General features: G+C 46.7%; 1 protein-coding gene across 3 annotated transcripts in view; it reads left to right on the plus strand.

Annotated features, from left to right (window-relative positions):
• NOS1 (nitric oxide synthase 1) overlaps positions 1 to 27,792 on the plus strand; it is a 121,092-nt gene that overhangs the window by 65,405 nt on the left and 27,895 nt on the right. For all 3 annotated transcript variants that reach the window (XM_070475306.1, XM_070475307.1, XM_070475304.1), the window contains exons 6-17: positions 446 to 608; positions 1,855 to 1,946; positions 4,830 to 4,971; positions 7,837 to 7,976; positions 10,591 to 10,765; positions 13,727 to 13,828; positions 15,904 to 16,098; positions 16,697 to 16,782; positions 19,020 to 19,164; positions 20,298 to 20,402; positions 20,944 to 21,002; positions 24,995 to 25,111. In XM_070475306.1, the coding sequence (XP_070331407.1) occupies positions 446 to 608; positions 1,855 to 1,946; positions 4,830 to 4,971; positions 7,837 to 7,976; positions 10,591 to 10,765; positions 13,727 to 13,828; positions 15,904 to 16,098; positions 16,697 to 16,782; positions 19,020 to 19,164; positions 20,298 to 20,402; positions 20,944 to 21,002; positions 24,995 to 25,111 (1,521 nt within the window). The remainder of the gene's footprint in view (positions 1 to 445; positions 609 to 1,854; positions 1,947 to 4,829; positions 4,972 to 7,836; positions 7,977 to 10,590; positions 10,766 to 13,726; positions 13,829 to 15,903; positions 16,099 to 16,696; positions 16,783 to 19,019; positions 19,165 to 20,297; positions 20,403 to 20,943; positions 21,003 to 24,994; positions 25,112 to 27,792) is intronic.

A 27,792-nucleotide genomic window follows, 5' to 3' on the forward strand; every position in this document is an offset into this window, starting at 1 on the left:
TTTTCTATACCTTTTGTCAGCCTGCAACTTTTCATAAGAATTTTTTTAACTTTCTCAAAGTGAATTTAATCAAAAACCAATTTAAAATTTTGTTTAGAAATGGGAAGAGTTCCCTTTATTTCAAGAGTTTCTCTTGAAATAAGACCTGGCAGTACCTGGCCCCGGTCAGACAGCAGCAGTCTGGAACAGAGCTGAGACTGCCCTCTGTGGACTAGTCTTGGGCTGGCCTGCTTGCCACAGTCCCCACCCAGCCAGTTCAGTCCCATGTTCGGACCTGTGGAGGCATTTGAATTTTCCAACCTTTGCTTTATGCACAAACTATCATGTCCGGATATCAATTCAGACCCTCCGTGGCTTCTGGCCTCCTGTAATAGCTCACTCCTTCCACCAACCTCTAACTGAGCAGAGAAAGTAATGCTCCCATGTCCCTCCCCTCTTCCCTCAGGTTCGGCTCCAAAGCCCACATGGAGAGGCTGGAAGAGGTGAACAAAGAGATTGAAACCGCCAGCACCTACCAGCTCAAGGACACAGAGCTCATCTACGGGGCCAAGCACGCCTGGCGGAACGCCTCCCGCTGCGTCGGCAGGATCCAGTGGTCCAAGCTGCAGGTGGGCCGTCAGGCCCAGATATTGTGAAGAGCCCCCTGGTGGGGGCTGCTGCGGGGGAAATGAGCTTTGAAAGGGGTCAGCTTCTACCGCAGGCCCGTGGTGACCATGGCGAGCTATCAAATGGTCATCATGGGGTCCCAGATTCTCAGATCATGACCAAATCTGGCTGGTAGTCATGTTTTATTCAGCCAAAGCAATCTTTTTTAAAACCTGAATTTGACGTCTCTAGGTAGGGCTTATACTCTCCAGGTTACCACAGACCCCATCCGTCCCTTTTGTCTTACACCTACTCTCATTCCTTATTTACGTTATTTGCTTACTCCCTGAAAGCATTAGATTCTGCATCTCCTGGTATGATTTTTTTCCCTTGGGCAATATTTATAAGTTGGAGATAGATTAGTTATCAGTCTCAGGGGGAGTTTGTCTGATTTTTGTTTGTTTTATTTTTAAGTCCCTGTTGTGTTGTTCAGTCACTGACTCTTTGTGACTCTATGGACTGCAGCACATCAGGCTTCCCCGTCTTTCATTACCTCCCAGAGTTTGCTCAAACTCACGTCCACTGAGTCGATGATGCCATCCAACCATCTCATCCTCTGTTGTCCTCTTCTCCTCTTGCCCTCAATCTTTCCCATCATCAGGGTCTTTTCAAGTGAGTCATCTGTTCTTATCAGGCAGCCAAAGTACTGAAGCTTCAGCTTCAGCATCAGTCTTTCCAATGAATATTCAAGGTTGATTTCTTTTAGGATTGACTGGTTTGATCTCCTTGCTGTCCAAGGGGCTCTCAAGAGTCTTCTCCAACACCACAATTTCAAAGCACTGATTCTTCAGTCCTCAGCCTTCTTATGGTTCAACTCTCATACCCATACATGACTACTGGAAAAGCCATAGCTTTGACTATGCGGACCTTTGTTGGCAAAGTGACAAAGTCCCTAATCCCTAGCAACCTCACAGGAGATACAGGCAGTCTATTACAAGTCACTCCTCTGCTCAGCATTCCTTTCCCATGTTCACTTACACCCCATGCCTACTTTTAGGGGATTTTTTCCTGGTTTGATTAGCCCATGGTTATTAGATTATAAAAAGATACTATAAAACACAGGGTGGAGGCTCAGTAATAAAATGCTCACTACCCCAGTGGGGCAGCAGCTGGGGTGGGCTCTGGGTGCTTCTCCAATGAGAGGGCTGCCCTGGGCAGGGCTGAATGGGGAAAGAAGAGGCAGTCGTTCCCACAATGTACCCCTTACAGGTGTTTGATGCCCGAGACTGTACCACTGCTCACGGGATGTTCAACTACATCTGTAACCACATCAAGTATGCCACCAACAAAGGGAACCTCAGGTGAGCCAACCAGCTTGGGGAGAGGGAATCTGACGTCCCCACGGTGTTGACCCTTGAGTCTGGAGTTGGCTCCCCTGCAATGGAAATGCTCCCCGCCTTTCCTCGGGGCCAGTGCCACATGGGGAGAGGTGGCCTGACCTCCTCATTCTGACCTCCACGTGCCTTCTCTCCCGAGAGACACAGACTCCCCTGTGGTTTGCAGAAGTATAGCGACCACAGTCACGTTCATCCCACAGTTTAACATCAGCCTCTAGAGGAAGCAGGATGAGATGTTTCAGATTCCCAGGAAGAGGAAAACCCCCTTGCTGGTGGTGACCCGCTTTCACCAGCACCTGCTCTTTTGCCTAGAGCCACCCCGAGGTCCCCTGGGTTTCAAACGAAACATCTTTTCCCTTTGCCGTGGGGATCACCATTTCTGGTTTCACCAAGCTGAGCCACATCTGGGACTTCTCTTACCTCCCACCAAGAACAAAGCTGCAGGGTGCAGGCCAAAGCAGACAGGCGCTGATGTGAGCTGGTGGCTTCCACACTGGCAAGTCTCAGCTGGGAGAAGAGCAGCTGAGAAGGAACAGCTGAGGCCCCGCAGACAGTTGGTGACACTTGTTAATTGTACTCCCTCGGTCCTGCCCCTGCATCTGTTCCCAGCAGCTGAGGACCAGCCTCACCTTGGGGCTGCACAGAACCACTGCAAAGATATTCCCACAAGCCCGTGGGCTATGCTGAGCTCATCCGTGAAGTGGCTTATTGGCATTAAGCATGACTTTTCTTGGGCATGTCTCTTCCTTGAGAAGGAAATTGTGTTTGCCACCTGAGCCCACCAGTGGGAAAAGAGCCTGTCATTTAAGGCCTGCTGGGGAAATTAGTATTCAGATATTTTTCCAAAAAGACCTTGCCCCTCAGAGAACAACAAAGAACCCCTCTCAACTGCATATCCTAAGCTTTAAAGTATGGCCTAGCCAAGGTCTTGGCCTCAAGGAGCTTGTGAGTTATTTTGAAAGTTTTCAAATGATGCTGTGATGGAGTGATTTGGGACAGGGGTCACCAGAGGCCAAGCAGTGCACCTTTACTTTTTTCAATTTTTTTTTGAGGTCTAAATGAGCTCTTCTATTGATGAAATATTCAGCTGATTTTTTTAAACAAGTTTTAAACTACACATCTGGACACAATGAGAGGCCATAAGAGGATGTATGCCATATATAGAAATAATATAAAATAAGAGATGAAGGTAGGCAAGCGGGAGGAAGGGAAGGAGAGAGATGAAATTTAAACAGGACAGGCATTTGACTTGGCGTTTTGTGACAAGCTCAGGAGACTTGGGAGATGGGAGGTGTAAAGCTGTCCCGTGTCTTCCTCTGGGCTCATTCTTGCACAGAGTAAGCATCCCATCCCACTGCATGTGATTCTGAAGTTTCTAAACATACTTTTAAAATATATGTAAACAAACACAAAGTGTTATCTGCTGCTCAGCCAAACAGCCATGTGTTTTAACACTGGAGGGAAATGCTGACAATTTGACTCAGTCTGTGTTCATCTCCAATATGGCACCCTTGCCAAGAGATTCTTAAGAGCGTCTTTGGCTCTCTGTGACTTCACCTTCAGCCTGGATTCCAGATTCACCCCAAGGTGTGACACACCACTCCCTGCAGAATTAAATGAGATATGATCTTGGGCAGACAGCGAGACCTAAATGTGCTCACAAAGGAGGCCAGGAACCAGATAAGACAGGTGATGCTGTGTGAAGAAGGCAGATTTGAGTTGGGCCTTGAAATCAGGTACATGACGGCAGAAATGGACTCCAGCCAAGGCAGGCATCAGGAGTAGGGCTCCAGGGCAAGATATGAATGGGAGCAGATCTGTGAGCATGGAGTTGGACTTACGATGTCACCCCCATGTTGACATAAGCCAGAATGTGGCTTCCATAGCCTTGGGTTTGGTCCATGGATGGAACTGATGAGTCCAAGTAACAAGAGCTCGTGACAGGAGATAACACTGAACCACTCTTTTTTTTTTTTTTTTTTTGGCCGCACTGGCTCTTAGTTGTGGCATGTGGAATCTAGTTCCCTGACCAGGGATTGAATCCAGGCCCCCTGGTTTGGGTGCATGGAATCCTAACCACTGGACCACCAGGGAAATCCCTACATTGAATCACTTTGTGAAAAAGTTACTCTCCTTTCCTTATTTTTCAGTCTTTCTGATGGTGCCAAAGAGAATGAGGCATCATTAACATCTCTCCAAACTGCTGGTCTCCCTTTTTACAAAAAGAGGGCAGGGCTCCAGTGAGGTGCCTTCTGCAGGCAACAACATCTTTCTACAGTTTAATAATAATACAGGGTCTCACAGTTGCCTGTTTGGATGAGTGACGCCAGGGGCAGTCTTCACTTTTTTTAAGTCAATAAATATCAGTGCAAATGAAAGTTGATCTCCTATTAATCATAAATCTGTAGAGGGGGTGAGCAACTGGGGCAATAATGATGGTGGTAAAAGAAAGACTGAAACTGGGAATCAGTGGTAAGTTCTTAACAGGAAACAGAGCCTGATGATTTTTTTCTCCCCCTGAGGATTACCTGCTGCAAAAGAACTTTCTGGAAAAATGGCCCAAGTCAAGATTGTTCAAAAGACTCCAGTTGGAGAAACATTCTGTTTCCTTCTGTGAGCTGGCCTGGGGCATCCCTTCCTCCCCCCTTCCTCACCTAGTGGTCAGTGGAGGGACAGAACAAAGTCCTACCCCTTCCAACAGCTGCTCCATGGGCCCTGGGGGCCTCAGAGCAGATGGGGATCCACCCTGAGCCTTGTGTACCATGAACCTGAGCAGCTCTTCTTTTAGTCTTTCTCCGAAGTGCAAGCCCAGCCCCGATGCCACATGTCCCCCTCTCTCCACCACAGATCTGCGATCACCATATTTCCCCAGAGGACCGACGGCAAGCACGATTTCCGCGTTTGGAACTCTCAACTCATTCGCTATGCTGGCTACAAGCAACCTGACGGCTCCATCCTGGGAGATCCGGCCAATGTGGAGCTCACAGAGGTATGTGCCCCCCACCCCTCCCCCACACAGACTCTCATCCCCCAAACTTTCTTTATCCACAGACTTTTCTGCTTCAATATCATCAGAGAGAGAGTAGGCAGTAGGTGCAGATTACTCACCTCCAGACCTCCTGCTGTGTCTGCCTGCCTCCAGTCCAGCTGGTTCTGTTACGGCTGGTCGTTTTCATTTCATTATGTCACCCAACCCTCATGATGGGAACTGTTGTCTCATTTCACAGATGAGTAGACTGAGTCCCACTCAGACTGGCCAAATGCATTATCCAAGCCTCCTGCAATAGCAAAGGGAAAGCCAGAAGTACAAGCCAAATCTCCTGCCTTCCCCTGGGAGGAGGGGAACTAATATGTGGAAGTCATATCTAGCATCATCTTTTCTTTTTTTAAAAATACTTCTTTATTTGGCTGCACCAGGTCTTCGTTGCTGCATGTGGGGTCTTTTAGTCGATGTGGACTCTTAAGTTGTGGCATGCAAACTCTTAGTTGCGGCATGTAGGATCTAGTTCCCTGACCAGGGATTGAACTCAAGCCTCCCTCATTGGGAGTGCAGAGTCCTAGCCATGAGGGAGTCCCTGGCGCCCTCTTTTCTGAGTGAGGTATATGTCAGCCTCATCCCCTTCATCCTTTTATTCTTGTCTCTGTACAGCATTGCTGCCCACCCACCCAACCCCTCTCCGGGTGAACTTGACTCTCCAACACCCCACTATTGCTGGCAGCTCAAGTCAGTTCATACAAGCCACTGGGAACACGAACACCACCTTCTCCCCATCCAGGTTCCTTCCAGGTGGTGGTGTACACAGGTAGCATAGGTACGGCCTGGAAGCTTCCAGCACCTGTGCCCACAGGCGGTATCATAGGCTGACCCCACACCTGGAACACCTCAGGCATACAGGCCTGGTACCCTCTTTTACTTGTCACCCACTCAGCCACCGTTCTGCTTCATCCTTGTTCTTTTCTCAGACCACCCTCATGCCTCACCCCAGTACCTTCCCCATGAGGGAGCTGCCCCCCATCCTCTTGGCTGCCAACTTCATTTGCAGGGAGCTTTTCATGTTAAAATGTTATTATCCTGGGAAGGGGGTTGTAAGCAGGGTGACCAGGAGTCACACCTGTGCCATTTAGCCTCAGCCAGACTCTCTGCTCCACCTGGCTGAGCTCTAACTGTATACTTGGCTCACCCTGTCCTTGTGGCGGCCAGAACAGACATGCCACAGCCTCTTCCTCTCCTTCTGTCTCCAGGAACCTCACTGATACCACATGCTCTCCTAAACCCACACTTCTGTGCTTCCTCTGTCCACCAGCCCAGCAGAGGGAATCACCCCAAACATAAGCACATAACTGTAACTTTCCAAAGCCCCAGCATGGCAGCCACTGGCCGCACCTAGCCACTGACCACATGAAATGCTGTGAGTCCAGATGGAAATGTGTCCTAAGTGTAAGGCACACAGTCTGCAAGATGGAGAACAAAAAAAGAGTGGAACGATCTCATTAGTTATTTGTATCTTGATTACCTGAAAAATATGAAAAACATGAAAAATAATGTTGTGGGTAATATGGGACTAATTTATTTCTATTTATTAATAAATTAATACATTTATTGTGTTAACATAGTTAATTTTATGTTAAATATCTTTAAATATATTATTTATTATTAATCAGTTAATGGTGTTTTAATTATATATTTTTATATTTTATTGAATTAATATTTTCATATTTAATTTTAGTGCCAAATATACTGTTAAAAAGGTTTCCCTGGTGGCTCAGAGGTAAAGAATCTGTCTGCCAACGCAGGAGCCACGGGTTCGATTCCTGGGTTGGGAAGATCCCCCAGAAAACGAAATGGCAACGCACTTCAGTATTCTTAGCGGGGAAATCCCATGGACAGAGGAGCATGGTGGGCTACAGTCCATGAGGTCACAGAATAGTCAGATACAACTTAGTGACTGAACGTGTGTGTGTGCGTGTGCGCTTGCACGCCTCTGCACCTGCTCAGTCATTCAGTTGTGTCTGACTCTTTGTCTCCTGCATTGGCAGGTGGGTTCTTCACCACTGTGCCCCTATTAAAATACTAATATTATAGTTTATAGTTATATATGCTATCAATATCATATAATATTTATATATCATTAATATTTTATATAAATATTAATAATATATTGATACTATTTTAACATGTGGTTATATTATTCATATTTTATATTAATGTTTTAGTATATGTTAATAAATTACTACTACTATTTATATAATCAATATCATGCTATAATTAATAACTAATTAAATATTATTGAAATTAAAACTTTCAAATGAATATATTATTTAAATTTATCTTTGCCTGGTTTTGCTTTAGGGTTTTGGGGTGTCTTTTTAATACGTTTTAAAATGTGTCTGCTAGAAAATTTTAAATTACTTGCATGGCTGGCTTAATATTTCGATGGATAGCTGCTTTAACAGGTGCATTTTTCTGTGGTCATTCTGAGAGATCTGCCCTCATCCAATTTGGTAGATTTTCTTCGTCTCTTTGCACTCAGGGCACCGAGTGCAAATACTTCCAATGCAAGTGTCAGTTCAACCCTTGCTCTGGGAGTTCCCAGAGGGCAGGGAAGGCCCAGAAAACATCACCAAGTGAGGGGCCAGAGGACAGGTTTGTTTTCCATCCCATGGAAGAACGGGAAGTTGTACTAGTTACCGGATGATGTCAGGGAGAACTTCATGAAGGAGGTGGCCTGGCCTGGAGCCTCCAGAGGAAGGGGCCGCTGGGGGGCAGGCCCTGGGACCTCTGCCCCTCCCCTCACCGCTGTTGCCTCTGGAGGGCCTGGGGCTCAGTGGTTTGACCTGGTGGCTTGGCTTGCAGATCTGCATACAGCAGGGCTGGAAACCCCCACGAAGCCGCTTTGATGTCCTGCCGCTCCTGCTCCAGGCCAACGGCAACGACCCGGAGCTCTTCCAGATCCCTCCAGAGTTGGTGCTGGAAGTCCCCATCAGGCACCCCAAGTAAGAGGCCTGGCGTGGGGAGGGGGAGGGAGTTTACCCAGTGCCCCTCTCTGCCCAACCCCGGAGCCCGCTCCTGTCTCTCCAGCCCAGACACAGGCTGAAAGGGGGTTTTGGTTCCTATCTTCACCATGGGGCCAAGGCAAGACGGGTTCCCTCGAGATCAGTAATTCCTCCTTCACCCGGAGGGACCATCATATTTTCTGAATCAAAATCCCCCTCCTTATAAGTCAGATAGAGAAAGACAAATACTATATGATATCACTTAGGTGTAGAACCTAAAAAATACAACAAGCTAGTGAATATAACAAAAAACAAGGAGATAGAGAATACAGATATACAGAATATAGAGAATACAGACATAGAGAATAATAATAATAATGGTCCCAGTGGGGAGACGAAATAGGTGAGGGGCAGTAGAGGTCTAGGGGATAAAGAGGTAAAAACCATTATAGATAAAATAAATAAGCTACAAGAATATATTGTACAACGTAGGGAACATAGCCAGTGCTGTGTGCTTAGTCACTCAGTCATGTCCGACTCTTTGAGATCCCATGGACTGTAACCTGCCAGGCTCCTCTGTCCATGGGATTCTCCAGGCAAGAATACTGGAGTGGGTTACCATGCCCTCCTCCAATGGATCTTTCCAAGCCAGGGATCGAACCCAGGTCTCCCACATTGTAGGCAGATTCTTTACTTTCTGAGCCACCAGGGAAGCCCCAGTATAGCCAGTATTTTACAACAACTATAAATGGAATGTAACCTTCAAAAATTGTGAATCACTATATTGTACACCTGTAACTTATATAATATTATATATCGACTATACTTCAATTCTTTAAAAATTTCCCTCTTTACCCCACCCCTTTTAAGCCATCACCCTGGACCTATCCATTTTCCAACCCTAAGGGCTGAAGTTGGAGAAGGCAATGGCAACCCACTCCAGTGTTCTTGCCTGGAGAATCTCATGGACAGAGTAGCCTTGTGGTCTGTAGTCCATGGGGTCACAAAGGGTCAGACATGACTAAAGCGATCAACATACACACACACACAAGGGGCGAAAGAGCAGAAGCACTTCCTGTATTGTTATGGGTGCAAATTTTAAATAGAGGGAAGCATTGAAAACTATGTGACCTGATGCGGCTCAAGTTCAAAAGTAGTTTGGAGTTGGGATGGTGCTGTGAGGGCTGAGGCCAGCAACGCAAATAGAATTTACAGTTTTTGAGAGTAAAAGAACTCCACAATAAGACCTGGCCTCAGGAGCGAAATTGATGGAGAAAGCACCAAAAAAATCAGTCATCAAATAAATAGTATTTTAATGTAATTTTAAAAAATCAAGATTAGCTTTTTAAATCCTGATGCATAATGTATCAAAATTCTTAAACAAGGAAAAGTTCAGGACTGAGATTAAGGTAAGCAGGTGAGGTAAAATATACAAGTGCAGAGCGGGATCCTGTCTTTATGTAAAGTTTTGATGTTTTGTTCATCGTGGAGGTTTTGTGTTAATTTTTTTTTAAAGACATTGAATTAATTTAGAATATTTGATCTTGATTACTGGGTTGGTGCCCCTCAATTTTGCACCCAAGGCCAGGGCCTTACTTGCCCACCCTGGTCCAGGCCCTGGAGATGGAGCAAGTGTCCTAAGGCTCCTGACACTGCCCGATATCTGGGAGCTCAACCAGCTTCAACGGTGAAACTTGGCCTCCATTCATTCATTCACTTATCATTCAAAACTGTTTATTATTCCCACTCTGGGTCGTGCATTGTTCAGGCCTTTGTCACTGGCTTGGTCCCCACCTCTGTGGTGCTTTCAATCTCAAAAAGGAAATCAGTTACCCAAACAAACCACTTAATTCCAATCAAGTGTTGCAAAATAAATGTTATGGTACCTAGAGGCATGAAAGTGTCTGACCCATCCCAGATTGGGCATCAGAGAAGGCTTCCCAGAGTTAGCAGCATTTTAGCTGAGGACGAAAGCATGGGTAAGAGCTGGACAGGCACAGGAAGAAAAGAGGAGGAAGAAACTGCCATGCAAAGGCCCTGAGGTCAGAAGGAACCCAGCGGCTCTATATTTAAAATGGATAACCAACAAGGACCTACTGAGTAGCACAGGGAGCTCTGCTCAATGTTATGAGGCAGCCTGGATGGGAGGGGAGTTTTGGGGAGAGTGGATCCATGTAAATGTATGGCTGAGTCTCTTCACTGTTCACCTGAAATTACCACAACGTTGTGAATTGGCTCTACCCTAATACAAAACAAAAATTAATTAAAAATAGAAAAGAAAAAGGAACTCAGCGATGCTCGCTTTCTCCTGAATTCACCTTCCAGGTGAGTTTAGGGGATAGAGAGCAGCCCATGGCAGTGGTTCCCAGGCCTGGATGTCCATGCAAATCACCTGGGAAATATGTGAAAGTGCATATTCTCCAGCCTCTGATGTGGATGGCAGTGTGAATCCACAGGTCAGACGTGAGCCCAGAAATCAGCTTCCAAAGTAGTAAGCCCCAGTCAGTCACTGGCATTTCGGCATCCCCAGGCTAAGGAGATCCTGCCCACGTGTCTTCCCCTGAGGCTCCCGTCCCACATCCCACAGCAAGCTGGGCTGTGTTACTCTCCACAGGCTCGAGTGGTTCAAGGACCTTGGACTGAAGTGGTACGGCCTCCCCGCTGTGTCCAACATGCTCCTGGAGATCGGCGGCCTGGAGTTCAGTGCCTGTCCCTTCAGCGGCTGGTACATGGGCACAGAGATTGGCGTCCGCGACTATTGCGACAGCTCCCGATACAACATCCTGGAGGTGAAGCCTTTCCCAGGCCATCCTGACAGGGGATGCATGTGGTGGGGGGCAATGGGCTCAGTGGTCCTTCCCCACAGCTGAGCTCTGAGGCTCAGAAACTGGAAGAAATTAACACAGAACCTGCAGCTATAAGGAAGCCTCTGGCCTTTCTGAAGGCTTCCGTGGCATTAAGAGTATGTGTGCAATATGCTGAGTGCCACTCCAAGCGCTTTGCAGATTATTGTATACTCATTTGATCTTCATCACATCCTCCGGGCGTGAAAATCCCCCCTTCACAGGTGAGGAAACTGAGGCCTTTTGGTGGATTAACATGACAAGTTCAGAGTCACACAGCTAGGGAGTGGCAGAGCTGGGGTGTGAACCCAGGCTGGTATTATGACCCAAGTTCATAACCATTCTACTGCCCTGCCTGTCAAGGTCAAACCTGGCTAGAAGCTTTGGGAAGGGGCATGAACTTGGGGCATTTTTGGTCTCTTTTCTGAAGAAACAAGGAGGGAGCGTTGGCAGTGATTTTTCCCACCATGTACATTTCTCAGTGGAGGGTCTGACTCCCCACCCCCCATTCCCCTGCTACCCCCACCCCAGGCTGAGTCATCTTCATCTATTGAACATTGCTGGGGCGGACTGCTCCCTGGAGCTCCGCTTTGCTGAATGTGTCACATCGCTGCGGTTTTGTCAGCAAATGCTGTCTCTAACAACAGTCTGCTGTGGTTGGCCTTATTTCAAAAGAAAACACTGAGGAACAGAGAAGTTAAGCCCTGAGCCGTGTCACACAGTAAACAGAGCACAGAGCAAAATTCGAATTCAGAGTCAAGCGTTAGGTTTATAGTGTTAAAAATCCAGGGACATTCACCTGGGTGGACCTTGAGGGCATTATGCTAATGACATAAATCAGACATAAAAAGACAGATACTGGGTGATCTCACTTCTATATGGAATCTAAAAAAGCCAAATTCCATAAAACAGAGAGGTGAGTGGTGGTTACCAGGGGCTGTGAGGGGGTGGCGGGGAGGCTGGTTGGCAGGGGCAGCTGACAGGAGAACTGGGAAAGATATTTGTTGATGTGTACAGACTTGTAACTTGTAGATAAGTCCTGGAGATCTAATGCACAGCGTAGTTGTTATAGTCAATAATGATACTGTGTTATGAATTTCAAAGTTGCAGAGAAACTATATCTTAATGTCACCACAAAAAAAAGAAATGGTAATTATGTGACTGGATAGAGGTGTTACTCACCCTACAGCAGTAATTATACTGCAATATATAAATGTTACCAAACCAATACCTCTGACATTTGATCTATACAAACTCCGAAGGAAAAAACATTTCTAGGCAATTTCCAGAGATGTGGCTCAAGTCATGTTTGGGGATTTTTTTAAGTCATATGTATTTGACTTAATACATATGACTTAAAAGAAGTCATTAGATGACGCTACAACTAATTTCGATTGTTTTAACCAAAATAATGTGGTAGAAATAACAATAGCAGCATGACTGACTGTACACACTCTCTTATATAAAATAACTCAAGTTTTGTATGTATTTATGTAAAGCAGCCAATTTCCTACTCTTTGCGTTTGTGTCACCGCTAAAAGACCCCCAAACAGAACCTAACGCCCCAGTCTCCAAAGAGTAAATTAATGTCTGCTTTCATGATTCAGGTTCACATTTCAATTGCAGAGAGTAGTCACTGGGTAACTTAAATGAGACCCGCTCCCGCCCCAGCCTTCCGACACTGACTGCCATTATGTACAAATGTTGACAGCTGGGCCTGCGAAGCAATTTACTCAAACTTGGGAAATTGTCACATTCTAGCCCCATAATGAGACCTAGGTTCCCACAAATGACTAGAATTGACAGAGGAAGTGAGAAGCCAGGCTCTAATTAATGGATTTGCTATTGGGTCTTCCCTGCTTCTGACATTGGCTCCTACTGGAGCTGGAGCCGTAACTTAAATGTCAGGGGTTGTTTTTGCCAAGCAGTTTTGCCAAAGGAGTCAGCTGGCTGGGGAGCCACTCCCAGGTCTTGGGTGTTACTCAACTAACTCCCTGGGCTCCAGCTCTGAGGCCAACTGGCTCTGTGGACTGCAAGCAAGTCTGTGCAGCAGTCTTAACCTCGGTTTCCTCATCTGTCAAATGGAGTCGACAGGTGTCTCCATAAACTCTAAATACTCATGATCTAGATTACAAGTAGCGGCCACTCCAGAGATGAAATGGAATGGGTAGAGAGTTTTCCTCAATAGAAAGTAGTGATGATAAGAAAGAAAAAGGATTAAAAAAAAAAAGATAGAAAGCAACTGCTATCACTCCCAGACCTGAATAGCTCCTTAAAGCCCTTCAAAGATCCTCCTCATCATATTTGAAATAAAATCCTGACCTCTTCACACACCCTGCATAATCCAGTCCTGCGTCTCTCTTTTTCATCAGAGTCCTGCGTCCCCCTGACTCCCTATCATTCAAATACATTGACGTTCTTTCTGTATCTCAACACCAGCCTGATCCCACCCCAGGGCCTTTGCACATACTGTTCTTTCTGCCTAGAACATTTGCTCCTAAGATTTTCAAACGTCTTGCTGCTTCTCATCATTTGGATCTCATGTGTGCGCCACCGTTGCAGTGGTCCTTCAGTGACTATCCTGGTTCAGAGCATCCTGCCCTATATCCCTCTTTCTCCTAGTTCCTTGCCTTATTTTCTTCCTAGGAATTAACACTCATCACAGTATTATTTTCTGCCTCTCCCCCCCTCTAGAAGGTAAGCTCAGTAACCAAAGGGCCAGTCAAGTCCCTCTAGTTTCCTGCTACCAGTATGTCCTCAATAAAAAAAAAAAATTTGAGTGAGTTAGTCTGCATATGAGTTCATTAATTAATGAAGAATTTTATTGGTGATGCTAGCCCAGTCCCTCTTTAGCCTGAAACCCAGAGGGAACCCGGCCTGTGAGTCTGTGTTTCCTTCCCCTTTCAGGATGTGGCCAAGAAGATGAACTTGGACATGAGGAAGACATCCTCTCTGTGGAAGGACCAGGCCCTGGTGGAGATCAATATTGCAGTTCTGTACAGCTTCCAGGTAGCGCCAGGGCACGCCTCCCGGCTGCCAGGTCACAAAGGGGAACTAAAAACATTCAGAGTCGTAGGGCAGAAGGTGAAGAGCCCAGCTCCCAGGAACCTTGTTTGCAGGGCTCTGCTCATAAGCAAGGTGTCCTTCCCATCATGTATGCTTGACTCTCCATCATGGATCTTGGGGGAGAGGGACCATTTGAGAGAGAGACAAAAAGATAGAGGGTTTATGACTTGTTGCTTGATTTTTTTTAGAATTGAAATGGTAAACATCCTCTGTGTCTTGACCTCTTAGACACTCAGACTTTCACATAGCAGAGACAAATATTCATCATCATGATCAGAGACATATAGGCCCCCCAGTGCATGTGGCTCCATGGTAAATGCTAAAATATATATAGTTGAGTTGTTGTTTAGTTGCTAAGTCATGTCTGACTCTTTGAAACCTCATGGACTGTAGCCCACCAGGCTCCTTTGCCCATGGAATTCTCCAGGCAAGAATCCTGGAGTGGATTGTCATTTTCTTCTCCAGGGGATCTTCCTAACCCAGGGATCAAACCTGCATCTCCTGCATTGGCAGGCGGATTCTTTGCCACTGAGCCACCAGGGAAGCCCATTATATATATAGTATGATGGTTTTAAAAATTATCAGCTAGGGAATTCCCTGCTGGTCCGGTGGTTAGGACTCCGAGCTTCCACTTCAGGGGGCCCAAGTTCGATCCCTGGTCAGGGAACTAAGATCCTGCATGCCATACAGCACAGCCAATAAAAGATTATCTGCTAAACCATGACACTTTAAAGAGCAAAGTGGGGGCACCACTAATAACTGTGACAGCACATGGGCATAAGCTGGGATTCTCTTGGACAAAGCAGGAGACCCATAGAAGAGAGGTCACTTCCTGTAGTAGAGACCAGCTCTGTCTTCTAGGAGTGACAGTCTGCAGAGCTGGACCCTCACAGACATACATGGGAGGCACCCACAGGCAGTAGAATGAGCATATCAAGTCATATAAAGACCTGAATATGAACCACATGTCCCCATGTCAGGAACAGGGAGACTGGGCAAACTGGGAAATGTATATCCCAGGGCAGAAACCAGCTGAGATGGGGTTGAAGGGGCAAGAAGCCCCCTCCCTTCACTCTTGACCACGGAGGAGTGAAGTTTGGGGAGTTGCTGAAAATGAAGGCGGATGCTCTGGTGGTCTGGTGGACTGGTATGAAGGTTGGCGAGCCGCAGACAGCAGAGATGTGAGAGGACATATAATATACTAAGTGTAAAACGGGTAGCTAGTGGGAACCTGCTGTCAGCACGGGGAGCTCAGCTCGGTGCTTTGTGAGGACCTAGAGGGGAGGAGTGGGGAGGGGGAGGCTCAGGAGGGAGGGGCTCGATGTGCACAGATGCTGATTCACTGTACAGCAGGAACTGACACGACATTGTAAAGTAATTATACTCCAATTTAAAAAAAGGATTCTGTATCACCGTCATAAGTGGAGAACCAGTATCATTTGCCATAAACAAGAGAATGGTAAACTTCAATAAATATATAAACAAATACAAGGGAAACAGCACCAAGTTGTCAGATTCTAGTTGCCTGAGTTTCCTCTCTCGTTTAAAAAAAAGGGGGAGGAAGGAAAGAGGAATATTGGCAAGAGAAATGTTAAAGACGAATTAGCATCAAACAGAGTCTCTCTGGGCTTCCCTGGTGGCTAAGACAGTGAAGAATCCGCCTGCAATGAGAGAGACCTGGGGTCGGTCCCTGGGTTGGGAAGATCCCCTGGAGGAGGGCATGGCAACCCACTCTCGTCTTCTTGCCTGGAGAATCCCCATTGGACAGAGGAGCCTGACAGGCTGCAGTCCATGGGGTCGAAAAGAGTCAGACATAACTAAGTGACTAAGCACAGCACAGAGTCTTTTTCCTGGATATGATCAGGATCGGAAAAAAAGACAATGCAGAGAATCGCTTTACACTGCCTAGAATCATCCCCAGGACCACCCTTTAGGAAACGCTTCTCTGGGGGTGAGGGAGCCCCGAAATAGCCCAGCGTGTCTTTCCTCCTGACTCCTGGTGTCCTCTCCTCCCACAGAGTGACAAGGTGACCATCGTTGACCACCACTCCGCCACCGAGTCCTTCATTAAGCACATGGAAAACGAATACCGCTGCCGGGGGGGCTGCCCCGCTGACTGGGTGTGGATCGTGCCCCCCATGTCGGGCAGCATCACCCCTGTCTTCCATCAGGAGATGCTCAACTACCGGCTCACACCCTCCTTCGAATACCAGGTCCCACCCCTCTTCACCTCTTTGGTCCCAAATCTCCAATAGCCAGTGTGCATGCTACAACTAGAGCAGGGGTCCCCAAACCCCAGGATCTAATGCCTGATGAGCTGAGGTGGAGCTGATGCAATAATAATGGAAACAAAGTGTGCAATAAATGGAATGCGCTTGAATCATCCCGAAACCATCCCCCGCCCACCCGGGTCTGTGGGAAAACTGTCTTCTACAAAAATGGTGCCTGGTGCCCAAAAGGTTGGGGTCTGCTGGCTTAGAGCACATCTCAGTTCAAACTTGCACTTCAGACTCTCAAGTGCAGCCATGAGATTGGACAGTACAACTCGAGCTGAAAGACAAATGAAACTGAAACAAGTAGTCAGGGGTCATGAGTCGGAGAGGGTCTGAGTGGGAAGGTCTGGCAGGACAGTGCAGGGAGGCTGGGCCAGCCACCCTGCCAGGTCCCCGGGGGTTGCCGCCAGCAGACTCACTCCCTTCGAGGGCTAAGGGTTGGGCATGGCCAGGCAGCCATAAGCCCCCAGGGTTCCTGGGCATCTCCCAAGGGGAACCAGGCTCCCTCACTGTGCTGACCATGGTTCTCTCTCCCCAGCCTGACCCTTGGAACACCCATGTCTGGAAAGGTACCAATGGAACCCCCACGAAGCGGCGAGCCATCGGCTTCAAGAAGCTGGCAGAGTAAGTCTCCTAAAGCAGGTAGGGAGGGGCGATGTATGTGTCCCTAAATTCAGAGAGCCCCAGAAAAGAAGGCTGGGAGGATGCTGTGCCTGTCACCTCTTGGGTAACGTGACTTCTCCATTTTCTCCAATACCCCTGTCCCTCCTTTGCCCCAGAGTCTGGGATGTGAACATTGCCATGACCCTTCTGCTTCCTAACCTCTCTTCCCACCCCCAGGTTCCCAAATTGTTGTCCTGGAGGCAGTGTTGTGTTGATAAACCAGCTCTCCTAATAATAATGGTGGCCCCAGTAATATAACATTAATAGACTTGTAACATTTGCCAATTTCCATGGTGTAAATATTCCCACTATAGCCAGTTTCAAGCTCCCAACAGGAAGTCACTGAAGCCAGAGTCAGGAGGAGCTGGGATGAGCTGGCTCCAGCACACCACTGCCTAGAGTGGACAGTCATCAGGGCTGAATCTCATCTCGCTCCTTCAATTCACTCATCTGGCCAACAAAAATGGATACTCAGTGCCAGGCACTGACAAGCCTGATAATATGATCCTGCCGGCATGAAGCTCACAGCTACCCTGGAGGAAGGATTCGTGGAAGCCCAGCATAGACGTCACCGAGTCTGAGACGTCAAAGGAGGCTTCCTTCAGGAGATGCCAGTTGAGTTAATGAATGAAATGAAGAAAGATTTCACTGAGAAAAGGAGGGGGGGAGAGCGTTAGGGACCAAGGCTACTTGAGAGCTATTGTCCTGAAGAACTGTGGTCAGCCAGGGGACAAGTGGGGTGGGGCCGACTGAGATGGTTTAATGCGGATGCCTGCCTTCTAAAGACAGAGAACTCCCTGATCCACTCCTCACAGGCCCCTTATTTTGGCAGAGGAGCTAGTGTGCACTGAGCTACTCACTTTCCTCAGCCCCTTGGTTCTAGAACTCTCTGCTTTCTACAGGTGACTGGTAGATCTTGCAGGGACTGAAACCTAGGTCCTGGCTGCACCCATATGGTCCATGGGATCTCTCCTTCCCTCCCTCCTCTCTCTCCTTCTACCTAACAGTTCTCTTCCAGGCAAGCTGGACCACATCAGCAGCCATCCCTTCCCTAACGAGAGCATCACCAGTTCTCAGGCATAGCAGCCTTTGGCTTCAGTTCAGTTCAACCTGTCTCTGAGGGAAGAAGGGAGGGGAAAATCTAAAGCATTAATTGCACTATTAAGTTTGAGGTAGAAACAATGGGAGTTAATTACAGATGCTTTTTTCTGCTCTGATCATTCAAAGGGAACCCTCCAGGTGCCTTTTATTCTTTTCTGTTTCTCCCCCTTAACTCTCAGGCAGCGTGGGTGGCTTCCCTGAGTCTAAAAAATGATGAATTTACCACCAATAATCCCCAGGTGAGGGTAATTAGCAATTTATCTACTCAAAGAGATTCCTACTTAGAACAGGGATGCTTGCTTGGAAGGTGAACACAGGCATTCCTGAGCCTCTGGCCCACCTGCCAAGCCCACACCCTCATAGATGAGAAAGAAGAAACACTATTTCTGGATCCTCCATTTAACCAGAAAGAGTCCCGACTTGACATTTAAGCTCCCAGGGGCTTTGGTGGTAGCAGCAGTTTTAAAATCCATTCCTGCTCTTGATAGATATTTAGTGCCTATTAAGAATCACTCTTTGCAAAACTCTGGATGTGCAAGGCTGACTAAACCAGACCTGGTCCTTCTTTTGTGGAGTTATAAACCTCTAAAATCCCCTCAAGCTCAATGCCTGTTCATTTATTAGTGATTCATTTTCTCTCTCTGTCTGTCTCTCACACACACACGTAAGAATGGAAGCCCCATGACAGCCATTTCTCTGTTTTTCCATTCCTATAACAATGCCTGGCACATAGCTAGGCCTCAACAAAACACATGATGAGTGACCAAATGAGTGAATGGATGAATGAATGGTCATCTTTTGAGGCAATGCTTGGCAAACCAAGGTTCTCATGGCTGGGATCAATCCATCAAGTAACAAACTAACAAAGCTCACCAACCATGTTAGCTCATGACTAGTTGCTCTGGAGGGACTTAAGAAAGGGATCAATATGATGCCTCAACTCACACTTTGAGTATCTCTGACGCCATCAGAGATGAGGAGAGTATGTTCCCTCCTGTTGTATCTCATGGATCATGGTTCTTGCCCCCAAGTCCCAGCCTGACATCCTCCCTCCCTTCTATATTTCCCGTCTTTCTCTCCACCCTCTTCCCCCACAGAGCCGTCAAGTTCTCAGCCAAACTGATGGGGCAGGCTATGGCCAAGAGGGTTAAGGCTACCATCCTTTATGCCACAGAGACGGGCAAGTCGCAGGCTTATGCCAAAACCTTATGTGAGATCTTCAAACATGCCTTTGATGCCAAGGTAGGTAGCAGGCAGTTCCATTGCTCTCTGGGCCCTCCTGGTGAAGTTGGGGAGGGAACAGAGGAAGTCAGCAGAGAAGAACCCTTTGAGAGTGGGTAACAGCACATCTGAAGATGCCTGTCAGCCCACCTGCATGTATTTCAAGGGACAATGATGCCTCTCTCCCTGTGAACTCTTCAGGAGTTCAGGAATCATAACCCCCCGTTCTAGACCAAAATGTTAGAAAGTTTCTGAAAAACAAATCTGGAAGTCAGTCTGGGAAGCCCCGCATTTAATACAATTCAGTGGGTTTCCTTGCTGCGGGAATTCTGAGAGCCTTTACTCTGCACATGTGTGTTACCGTCTCCAAAAGAGGAGAGGAGAGAATATAAATGTTTCCCAAAGATGTTTGCTTATGGCTCACTTATTTTTAAAGCACATCTAAGGAGACAGTGTTTTCCTAGGACCTACTTTGAGAAATGGTACCCAAGGAATTCTAAGAGATAGGGCAAAGCAATCTTCAAGGTGGGTTTCCCAGGTGGTGCACCAGTGCAGGACTAAAGAGACACAGGTTTGATCCTTGGGTCGGAAGATCCCCTGGAGGAGGGTATGGGAACCTACTCCACTATCCTTGCCTGGAGAATCCCGTGGTTAGAGGAGCCTGATGGGCTACAGTCCATAGGGTTGTAAACAGTTTTAGGGCTGAAGTGACTTAGCGCACTGACGTGTTTGGCTCAGGTCCTCCACACTGCTGGAGGGAGGATTAGAAAGGAACCTGAGCACACAGTTGGTCAGATCCAGCTGGGTCATTCCCAGCCTACATGTGGTCAAGAAGACTCAGCATACTTTGGCTATAAGAGGCCCAGGAGTCCCAGTCAAGGTCTGCCTCTACTGGTAGCCAACGCATTGCCCCAGACTCTCTGGTCCTTCAGGGCACAGGCAGCCCATACTACCAAGAAGCTTTTAGTTCTGCCCACGTGGGCCCATGGGAACAGTGGCACCCAGAACCTTTGGATCTCTGTCCTAAGGAGATGGCTCAAGATAACTCCTGTTCTTCCTCTCTTCTCTTCTCTTCCCCCATCACTTTTTCTCTCCTACCCCTTCTCTCTCCTCATCACCTTCTCCCTCTTCTCCCCTCTCGATATCCCACCTAGGTGATGTCCATGGAAGAATATGACATTGTCCACCTGGAACATGAAACTCTGGTCCTGGTGGTTACCAGCACCTTCGGCAATGGAGACCCCCCTGAGAATGGGGAGGTGAGATGAGCTCCTATTACCTGTTCTGGCACCTGTTTCCATCTGCAGAGAAGAGGGCCAGCAGTGACGCCTGCTCTTCAGTAGCAAATCCTCCCAGAGTCTCAAAGCCAGTGACCTCGATTTGGGTCCAGGTTGTGCCAAGACTTGACAACTCCAAATCCTCAGTCTGTTGGTGTCCACTGACCAGCCGAGCCCTCCTGAAAATGTTGCTCACTACTTCTTTGGAATGGATGCTCCAGTCAAGAGCTTGGTGTCCCCTGCTCCAGATGAGAGAAGCAGGGACAATATTTTGTAGAAAACCACCACAAAGGGAATTTGCGTGCTGAGGTGGGGCGGGGAGTGGAGGGGGGGAGCATCCACAATTATAGCCCTTTATAAACAGTCCTCTTCCATGCACACCACTGGCCCAAGCCCCTGACACCCTGGCCCCCAGGCATCAGGCTCCTCTTTTGCCAGTTGGGACCCCCAGACCCTCTGCCCAAACCCATTCCCAATTTAATCATATCTGCCTCACATCCCGCTTGTCTCTTTCGACCTCCAGAAATTTGGCTGCGCTTTGATGGAAATGAGGAACCCTAACTCTGTGCACGAGGAAAGGAAGTAAGTAAACGACCCACCGGTGTCCCGTGGCACTCGGGGAGGGAAACCGAAAGTTGTCTCTTGGCATCTGGGGTTCACCTCTGAGTTCTGGATACTTTTGTGTCCTGAAGTCCCTCTGTGACTTATTTTAGCCAGTGGGTGTCTGTGGTCTACTGAGGTGGACATTCTGGTCTTTAATCACCTTACAGCCCTGTGTCTCAGTTTCTTTTTCCATCAAATTGGGTTTATTCTACCTGTGTGAACTTTCTAATTTGTAAGAATCAAGGTAAAAATAGATATCAGCATCCTATGAGAAGCTGTGCATGTGTGCTCAGTTATGTCCGACTCTGCAACCCGATGGACTGTAGCCTGCCAGTTTCCTCTAAGGGATTTACCAGGCAAGAATACTGGAGTGGATTGCCATTTCCTTCTCCAGGGGATCTTCCTGACCCAGGGATGGAACCCACGTCTCCTGCATTGCAGGCAGATGCTTTACTGCTTGAGCCATAGGGAAGCCCCATGAGAAGTTAAGTGACACGTAAATATAGTTCTTATTACTCCACCCTTTGGAAGCTTACATTCAGAATCAGAGCTTCTTCCCCTAGAACTTCTCCATCTGATGTTCATGGCAGAGTTGCATCCACTCATGTGGAGGCTGACTTCAAACAAGATACCTCCTAAGGCAAAGAAAATGCCTGAGGTCAAAAGATGTTACTGGTAAAACTGCACCTAACATGAGGTTGGATTCTAAAGATATTTCATAAGGTGACAAACACTCATAACCAAAATTACCCTTGAAAAGCCCTTAAATCTCCTCAAAGCAGAGAACAAACAACCTGGGAGTAATAAGCTGCCTTTCTTCGAGAGCATCACACATGGTGTTGCTTCCACCATGGAGTAGGTCTTAAGCTGAGCATTGGATGTCATCGCTGGCTGGCATTTTATTTGTTGTTTATTTTGTTTGTTTTTTTTTTAAATGTGGGCCACTTTTAAAGTCTCTATAGAATTTGCTACAGTACTGCTTCTGTTTTATGTTTTGGTTTTTTGGCCAAAAGGCATGTGAGATCTTAGCTCCCTGACCAAGATTGGAACCTGCACCCCTGCGCTTGGAGGTGAAGTCTTACCCACTGGACTGCCAGGGAATTCCCTGACTGGCATTCAGAGGCTGCGTTCTGCAGAACATCCCTCTTGGTTCTCTTTCAGCCAAGTACACGTTGCCAAACTTGCCTACATCCCATACCCAGGGGACAGCTGAGTCCCTGGTCGTCAGCCCTCCTTCTGTTCTTAAGACCAGCATCTTATTCCTCACCCTCTCTGCCTCTCTCCTCCCCACCGCATCCTGGTGGCCTTCAGCACGTCCCCCTCACCCCTCCTCCAGGGAGAGATAGGGCACCATCCATTCTCCGCTCTAGGTACCCGGAACCCTTGCGTTTCTTTCCCCGTAAAGGGCCTCCTCCCCTCTCCCGTGGTGACAAAGAAGTCCACGGTCTGGCTGCAGTTCGTGACAGCCAGCGCAGGTAGAGCATCCATATGTGCACATGTGTGCCTGTGTGTGTGTGCTCACATGCATGTGTAGGATGCACCTGTGTGATCGTGCTTGCCCGGCGTTCCTCTCGCGCGCATGGCGATGAGTATGTACGTGCGCATGCCCGATGCTGCAGCATCGAAGGCCACTCCCCGGTCTCAAGGAGACCCGAGTTCTAACGCAGGCTGTGCCACTAACACACTGAGTAACCTTGAGCTTGTTACTTGACCTCTCTGGGCTTCTCCATCTTTCTCACCTTCCAAATAGGGAGAAACTATCTCTGCCCTGACCATCTCTGGGAGCTGGTGCAGGGATCGAAGGATGATAACAAAGAGGAACACATTTGGAAAAGCCTCAAACCTCATACAAATACATGTGCTGATATTTTTACCCCACAACCATCAACCTTCCCTCCCACACTAACAACACAGCCACCCCCTGATATGTTACAGGACTTATTTGGAGATGTGACTCAATGTGAGACTATTTTAGGGCAGAAAATACACTTACATATATTTAGAACTTTCCTGATGCTGGAGCAAAAACTTTGAAGAACATCCAGCTTAGAAACCCTGCTGCCAGAATGCGCAATTTCTTTTTTTGTCTTTTGCACTCAGATTTGTGTGTTGAGTTTTTGTGTTTGGGGTTTTGATTTGAGCGTTTTATGGAAGTCTTTTGTTGTTGTTTGGGGGTTTGTTTTGTTTTGTTTGTCTTGGAGTTTTTTTGGTTTGGTTTGGTTTGGTTTTTGCCTTGTCTGAGAACAGAACTTACCACTTTTAGAGGAAAACTGGGAGACCTTTTTTTTTTTTTTTTTTTAATTTCGAGGCTCCTGAGCCTCCAGTGCCAAGGTTTGAGTCCCAGTGACATTTTTCTCCTTCTTTGAAACAACATAAGAAATCCAATCTCTTTTCAGGCTGTGTCTGAACATTTTTCATGTTTATTTGAAATGTGAAATGTGAAAGACCCTTGAAATGTCTAAAGACGATAACTTTATTGAAAGAGAATGTTGTAGTGGTTACCAGTGGAGAGAGGGAAGGGGAAGGGGTAAAATAGGGGTAGGGGATTAAGGGGTACAAGCTGTTATGTGTAAAATAAGCTGCAATGTTATATTGCATAACACAGGGAATGTAGTCAATATTTTATTATAAGTGGAGTTGTTGTTGTTTAGTCACCAAGTGGTGTCCAACTCTTTTTCGACCCTGTAGACTAGTCCAACAGGCTCTTGTGTCCATGGGCTTTCCCAAGCTAGAATACTGGAGTGGGTTGCCATTTCCTTCTCCAGAGAATCTTCCCAACCTAGGGATTGAACCCATGTATCTTGGATTGGCAGGTGAATTCTTTACCACTGAGCCACCAGGGAAGCCCATAAATGGAGTATAACCTTTAAAAATTGTGAATCACTATACTGTACACCTGTAACTTATAATACTGTATATCCAGTATACTTCAATTTTTCTGTTTAGGAAAAAAAAAAAAAGATAGAGACTGTTGAGTGAGACAGTCCTGCACTGCCCAATAAGCTTTTCTACGCGCACATAAATGTTCTATGTCTGTGTCATCATGTACATTAGCCACTAGCCACACATGGCCGTCAAGCCCTTGATGTGAGTTTAGTGCACGTGGGGAGCAGAATGTTTCATTGTGTCCAATCTGAATGGATTTAAATAGTCACACACAACCCATGGCTACTGTAGCAGACAGCAGAAATGTAATTCTTTCATGGTTACTATAGCAGACTGCAGGAGTGTGATTCTTCACTAGTCGGTATAAGATTTGGGGACCAATGGCATCTCCTGGGAACTTCTTAGAAATGTAGCATCAAGACCTACTGAGTCAGGATCTGCATCTTAACAAGATCCCAGAATGATTCTTTTCCTGGTTAACATGTGGGAAGTAAGGAAACATCGTCTAATGGGTTAAGGAATGGACAATTAATGTGGTCTGAAACCTTTTTTTTTTTTTTCAGTTTTAACATTTTTTAATAGAAGTATAGTGGATTTACAATGTTGTATTAATTTCTGTTGTACAGCAAAGTGATTCAGTTACATATAATCATTCTTTTTTAAATTTTCTTTTCCATTATGGTTTATCATAGGCTACTGAATATAGTTCCCTGTGCTATACAGTAGGACCTTGTTGTTTATCCTTTCTCTGTATAAAAGCTCACACCTGCCAACCCCAACCTCCCACGCCAGCCCTCCACCGCCCCCTCCTCCTTAGCAACCACCAGTCCGTTCTCTGTGTCCATGATTCTGTTTCTGCTAAAACCTTTTCAATACACGTAGCATCAAGTGATGTCAAGGTGTCCTTGTGTTGGGCGAGGGTGAGTTGATATGTTCTGGTCAAGGCCACGGAAGTGTTATGATCTCACTCAACACTCAAAGGAAGGTCCTAGAACCAGGACTGGTAACACAGACAGCCATGGGGGTGCTGACCCCAGGACGGGGGCTCTGAACCAGAGTTCACAGATTCTCTTTCGTCTTGGCAGGAGCTACAAAGTGCGTTTCAACAGCGTTTCCTCGTACTCTGACTCCCGCAAGTCATCGGGCGATGGGCCAGACCTCAGAGACAACTTTGAGAGCACTGGACCCCTGGCCAACGTGAGGTGAGAGAGGGGCCCAGGGCATCAGGGGTGATGAAGGCTCTTGGGGAGCTGGACAGAGTAACAGAGTGGGCTCTCTGTTTGGGGAGGGGTCTCCCTTCCGTGTCCGTCCATCCCTTGAGTAACCAGCTGCACTCTTGCTGTTTGGGGACGTCCCCCTGCTTCATTAAAGCACATTACCTGGATCCCTCCTATGACCTCTTCCCAAATCACACTCCTTCAGAACCGCCATCACCCAAGTTTCACCCCTTTGCATGAATTTCATATCATTTGTGCTAAAGGATGCTAATCCCCCAGACGTAACTCAGCGAGTTCCCTTCATGAATGCTACTACATCTTATTTATTAGAAGCTTCTGGGGACACCCCACTGTGGCCTGATGGTTCCCAACCTCAGATGCTCATCAGAATCACTTGGAGATGTTCACAATGTACAGATACCTGAGCCCCACCTCCAGAGACTTTGATGTAGTTGGGTCTAAACTTGGACCCAATCTTTGCTTGTTTTTGTTTTTTTTCAATCTCCCTAATTGCCTCCAATGTACAGTCAGAGTCAAAAAAATATTGTCACAACCCCTTGTTTCCCACAGCATAGTCATATCCCATAAGAACATTTTAGATAGTATGTGGACAGGTATTTTTTACTTCAGTGGTTATGGATTCAGTTTCATGGGTATTTGCAAAGGAAGAAAACTGGATGTCAAACCCTCGGTTTCATAGATATTGGTCAAGATGAGGCTACTGTATGAGCAGTGTTCAGGCCCGGCCAGGAACCTCTTAGACCTTCACCAGTGCAACCTCCTGCTCACCGGCTCAGGGCAGTGCTCAGAAGATGATGGAGATCACAGGCTTCCCAGATATTCAAGTATTGTTTCTATCAGCACACTTTTTTCTTTTTTGGCCTTACCACGTAACTTGATTGGTTGGTGTCACCGACTCAATGGACATGAGTTTGAGCAAGGTCCAGGAGATGGTGAAGGACAGGGAACCCTGGCGTGCTGCAGTCCATGGGGTCGTAGAGTCAGACATGACTGAGCAACTGAACAACAAAGACCTAACCGCTGGGCCACCAGGGAATTCCCCATCAGTACACTTTTTAATAAACTTTATTTTTTTAAAGTAGCTATAGGTTCACAGCAAAATTGAAGGGAAGGCACAGAGATTTTCCGTGTACTACCTGCCCAACCCTCAGTGCGCGTGTACACACACACACACACACACACAACCTCCTCCATCATCAACATCCCCTGCCGTGGTGGTACATTTATACAGTTGATGAACCTGTATTGACACATCATTGTCACCCACGGCCCATAGTTTGCATTAGAGTTCCCCCTTGGTTCACCCTCGAACTGATGGGTTTTGACATCAGTTCATGTTCTTTAGCTTGACATTGAAACATCCATGGTTTGACAATCAGACCCATTTTTCCCTTATTAAATCTATCATGCCCAAGAGCAGGGGTTGGCAAACTGCAGCCCATGGGCTGAATCCAGCCCAGCCACTGTATACTTCTGTACAACCCAGAATGGTTTTTACAGATGAATATCTACAATTTATTTAATGATAGAAAATATTCCCTTCAAGCCCCAATTAAGCAAAATGCTATACCCCCCTCAAAAAACAATTCCATTCTTCTCATTAGTAGCTATATATAACTAGAAAAATGTACCCCATAACTATTGCTATTATATTTTTAATTTTGTCCAAAATCATATAGAAATTTATTTTCTTCCTTGTTATACAGATATCTGCATAATAGCATCAATTTTGCTTCGTAGCCTACAAGCCTGAAAATATTTACTATCTAGCCCCTATTATGATAATTTTGCCAAGTTTTCTGGTTTGGAAGCTTAAAATAGGAATTTTGCAATCATAAGGTTTAGATTGTGATGAAATGTGTATATAGGAGATGACTGTGACACAGGCCTTGAGATGCATTGGGAAGCATGTTAATGAATTAATTCCCTGGGCCGTATCTTAGTGAACACCAGTGGGTTTGAATAGCTAGTACAAATAATTGTACAAATAATTTGTGCAAATAGAGTACAAATTAAAAGCAAATTAAATAGCAACTATTAAGTAAATAACAGTGTGAGAGGTAGTCAAGTATGGCAGATATCTCAAACATACTCAATATTGGAGCAACTTCCCTGGTGGTCCAGTGGCTAAGACTCTGCACTCCCAATCCAGGGGGCCTGGGTTCAATCTCTGGTCAGGGAACTAGATCCCACATGTCACAACTAAAGATCCTACATGCCACAACTAAGACCCAGTGCATCTAGATAAATAAATAAATATTAAAATAAGTAAATAAATAGAGGTTTGGGGAACAACTCCCTAACCACAAGGCATGACTAGCACTGAGTTTTCAAACCTGCATTAGGCCCAGGCCTTGGCTGCGGGCAGGAGTGCAGCTTCCTGGCCCCCATCCAAGCAGTCCCATGCTGGCCACCAGTTCTCACCACCTGCAGGGAAAAGGTGAGGAATCCAAGTAAAGGAGGATTGTGGGTGAAGGAGTGATGGGGAAACATGCTACCTAATCCTACATCCCTCCCTTGGGAAGACTCTGGAACACCCAGGAAAGAAGGGCAGGAGGATAAGATGAAGAAGGATCAATGTGGATTTCAGAGGAGGAGATATTACTCTATGTTAACTTTCACATGATCTCTTGAGACACCTGGAC

Source organism: Odocoileus virginianus, chromosome 12, assembly GCF_023699985.2.
Source record: "Odocoileus virginianus isolate 20LAN1187 ecotype Illinois chromosome 12, Ovbor_1.2, whole genome shotgun sequence".
NCBI classification, from domain to species: Eukaryota; Metazoa; Chordata; class Mammalia; order Artiodactyla; family Cervidae; genus Odocoileus; species Odocoileus virginianus.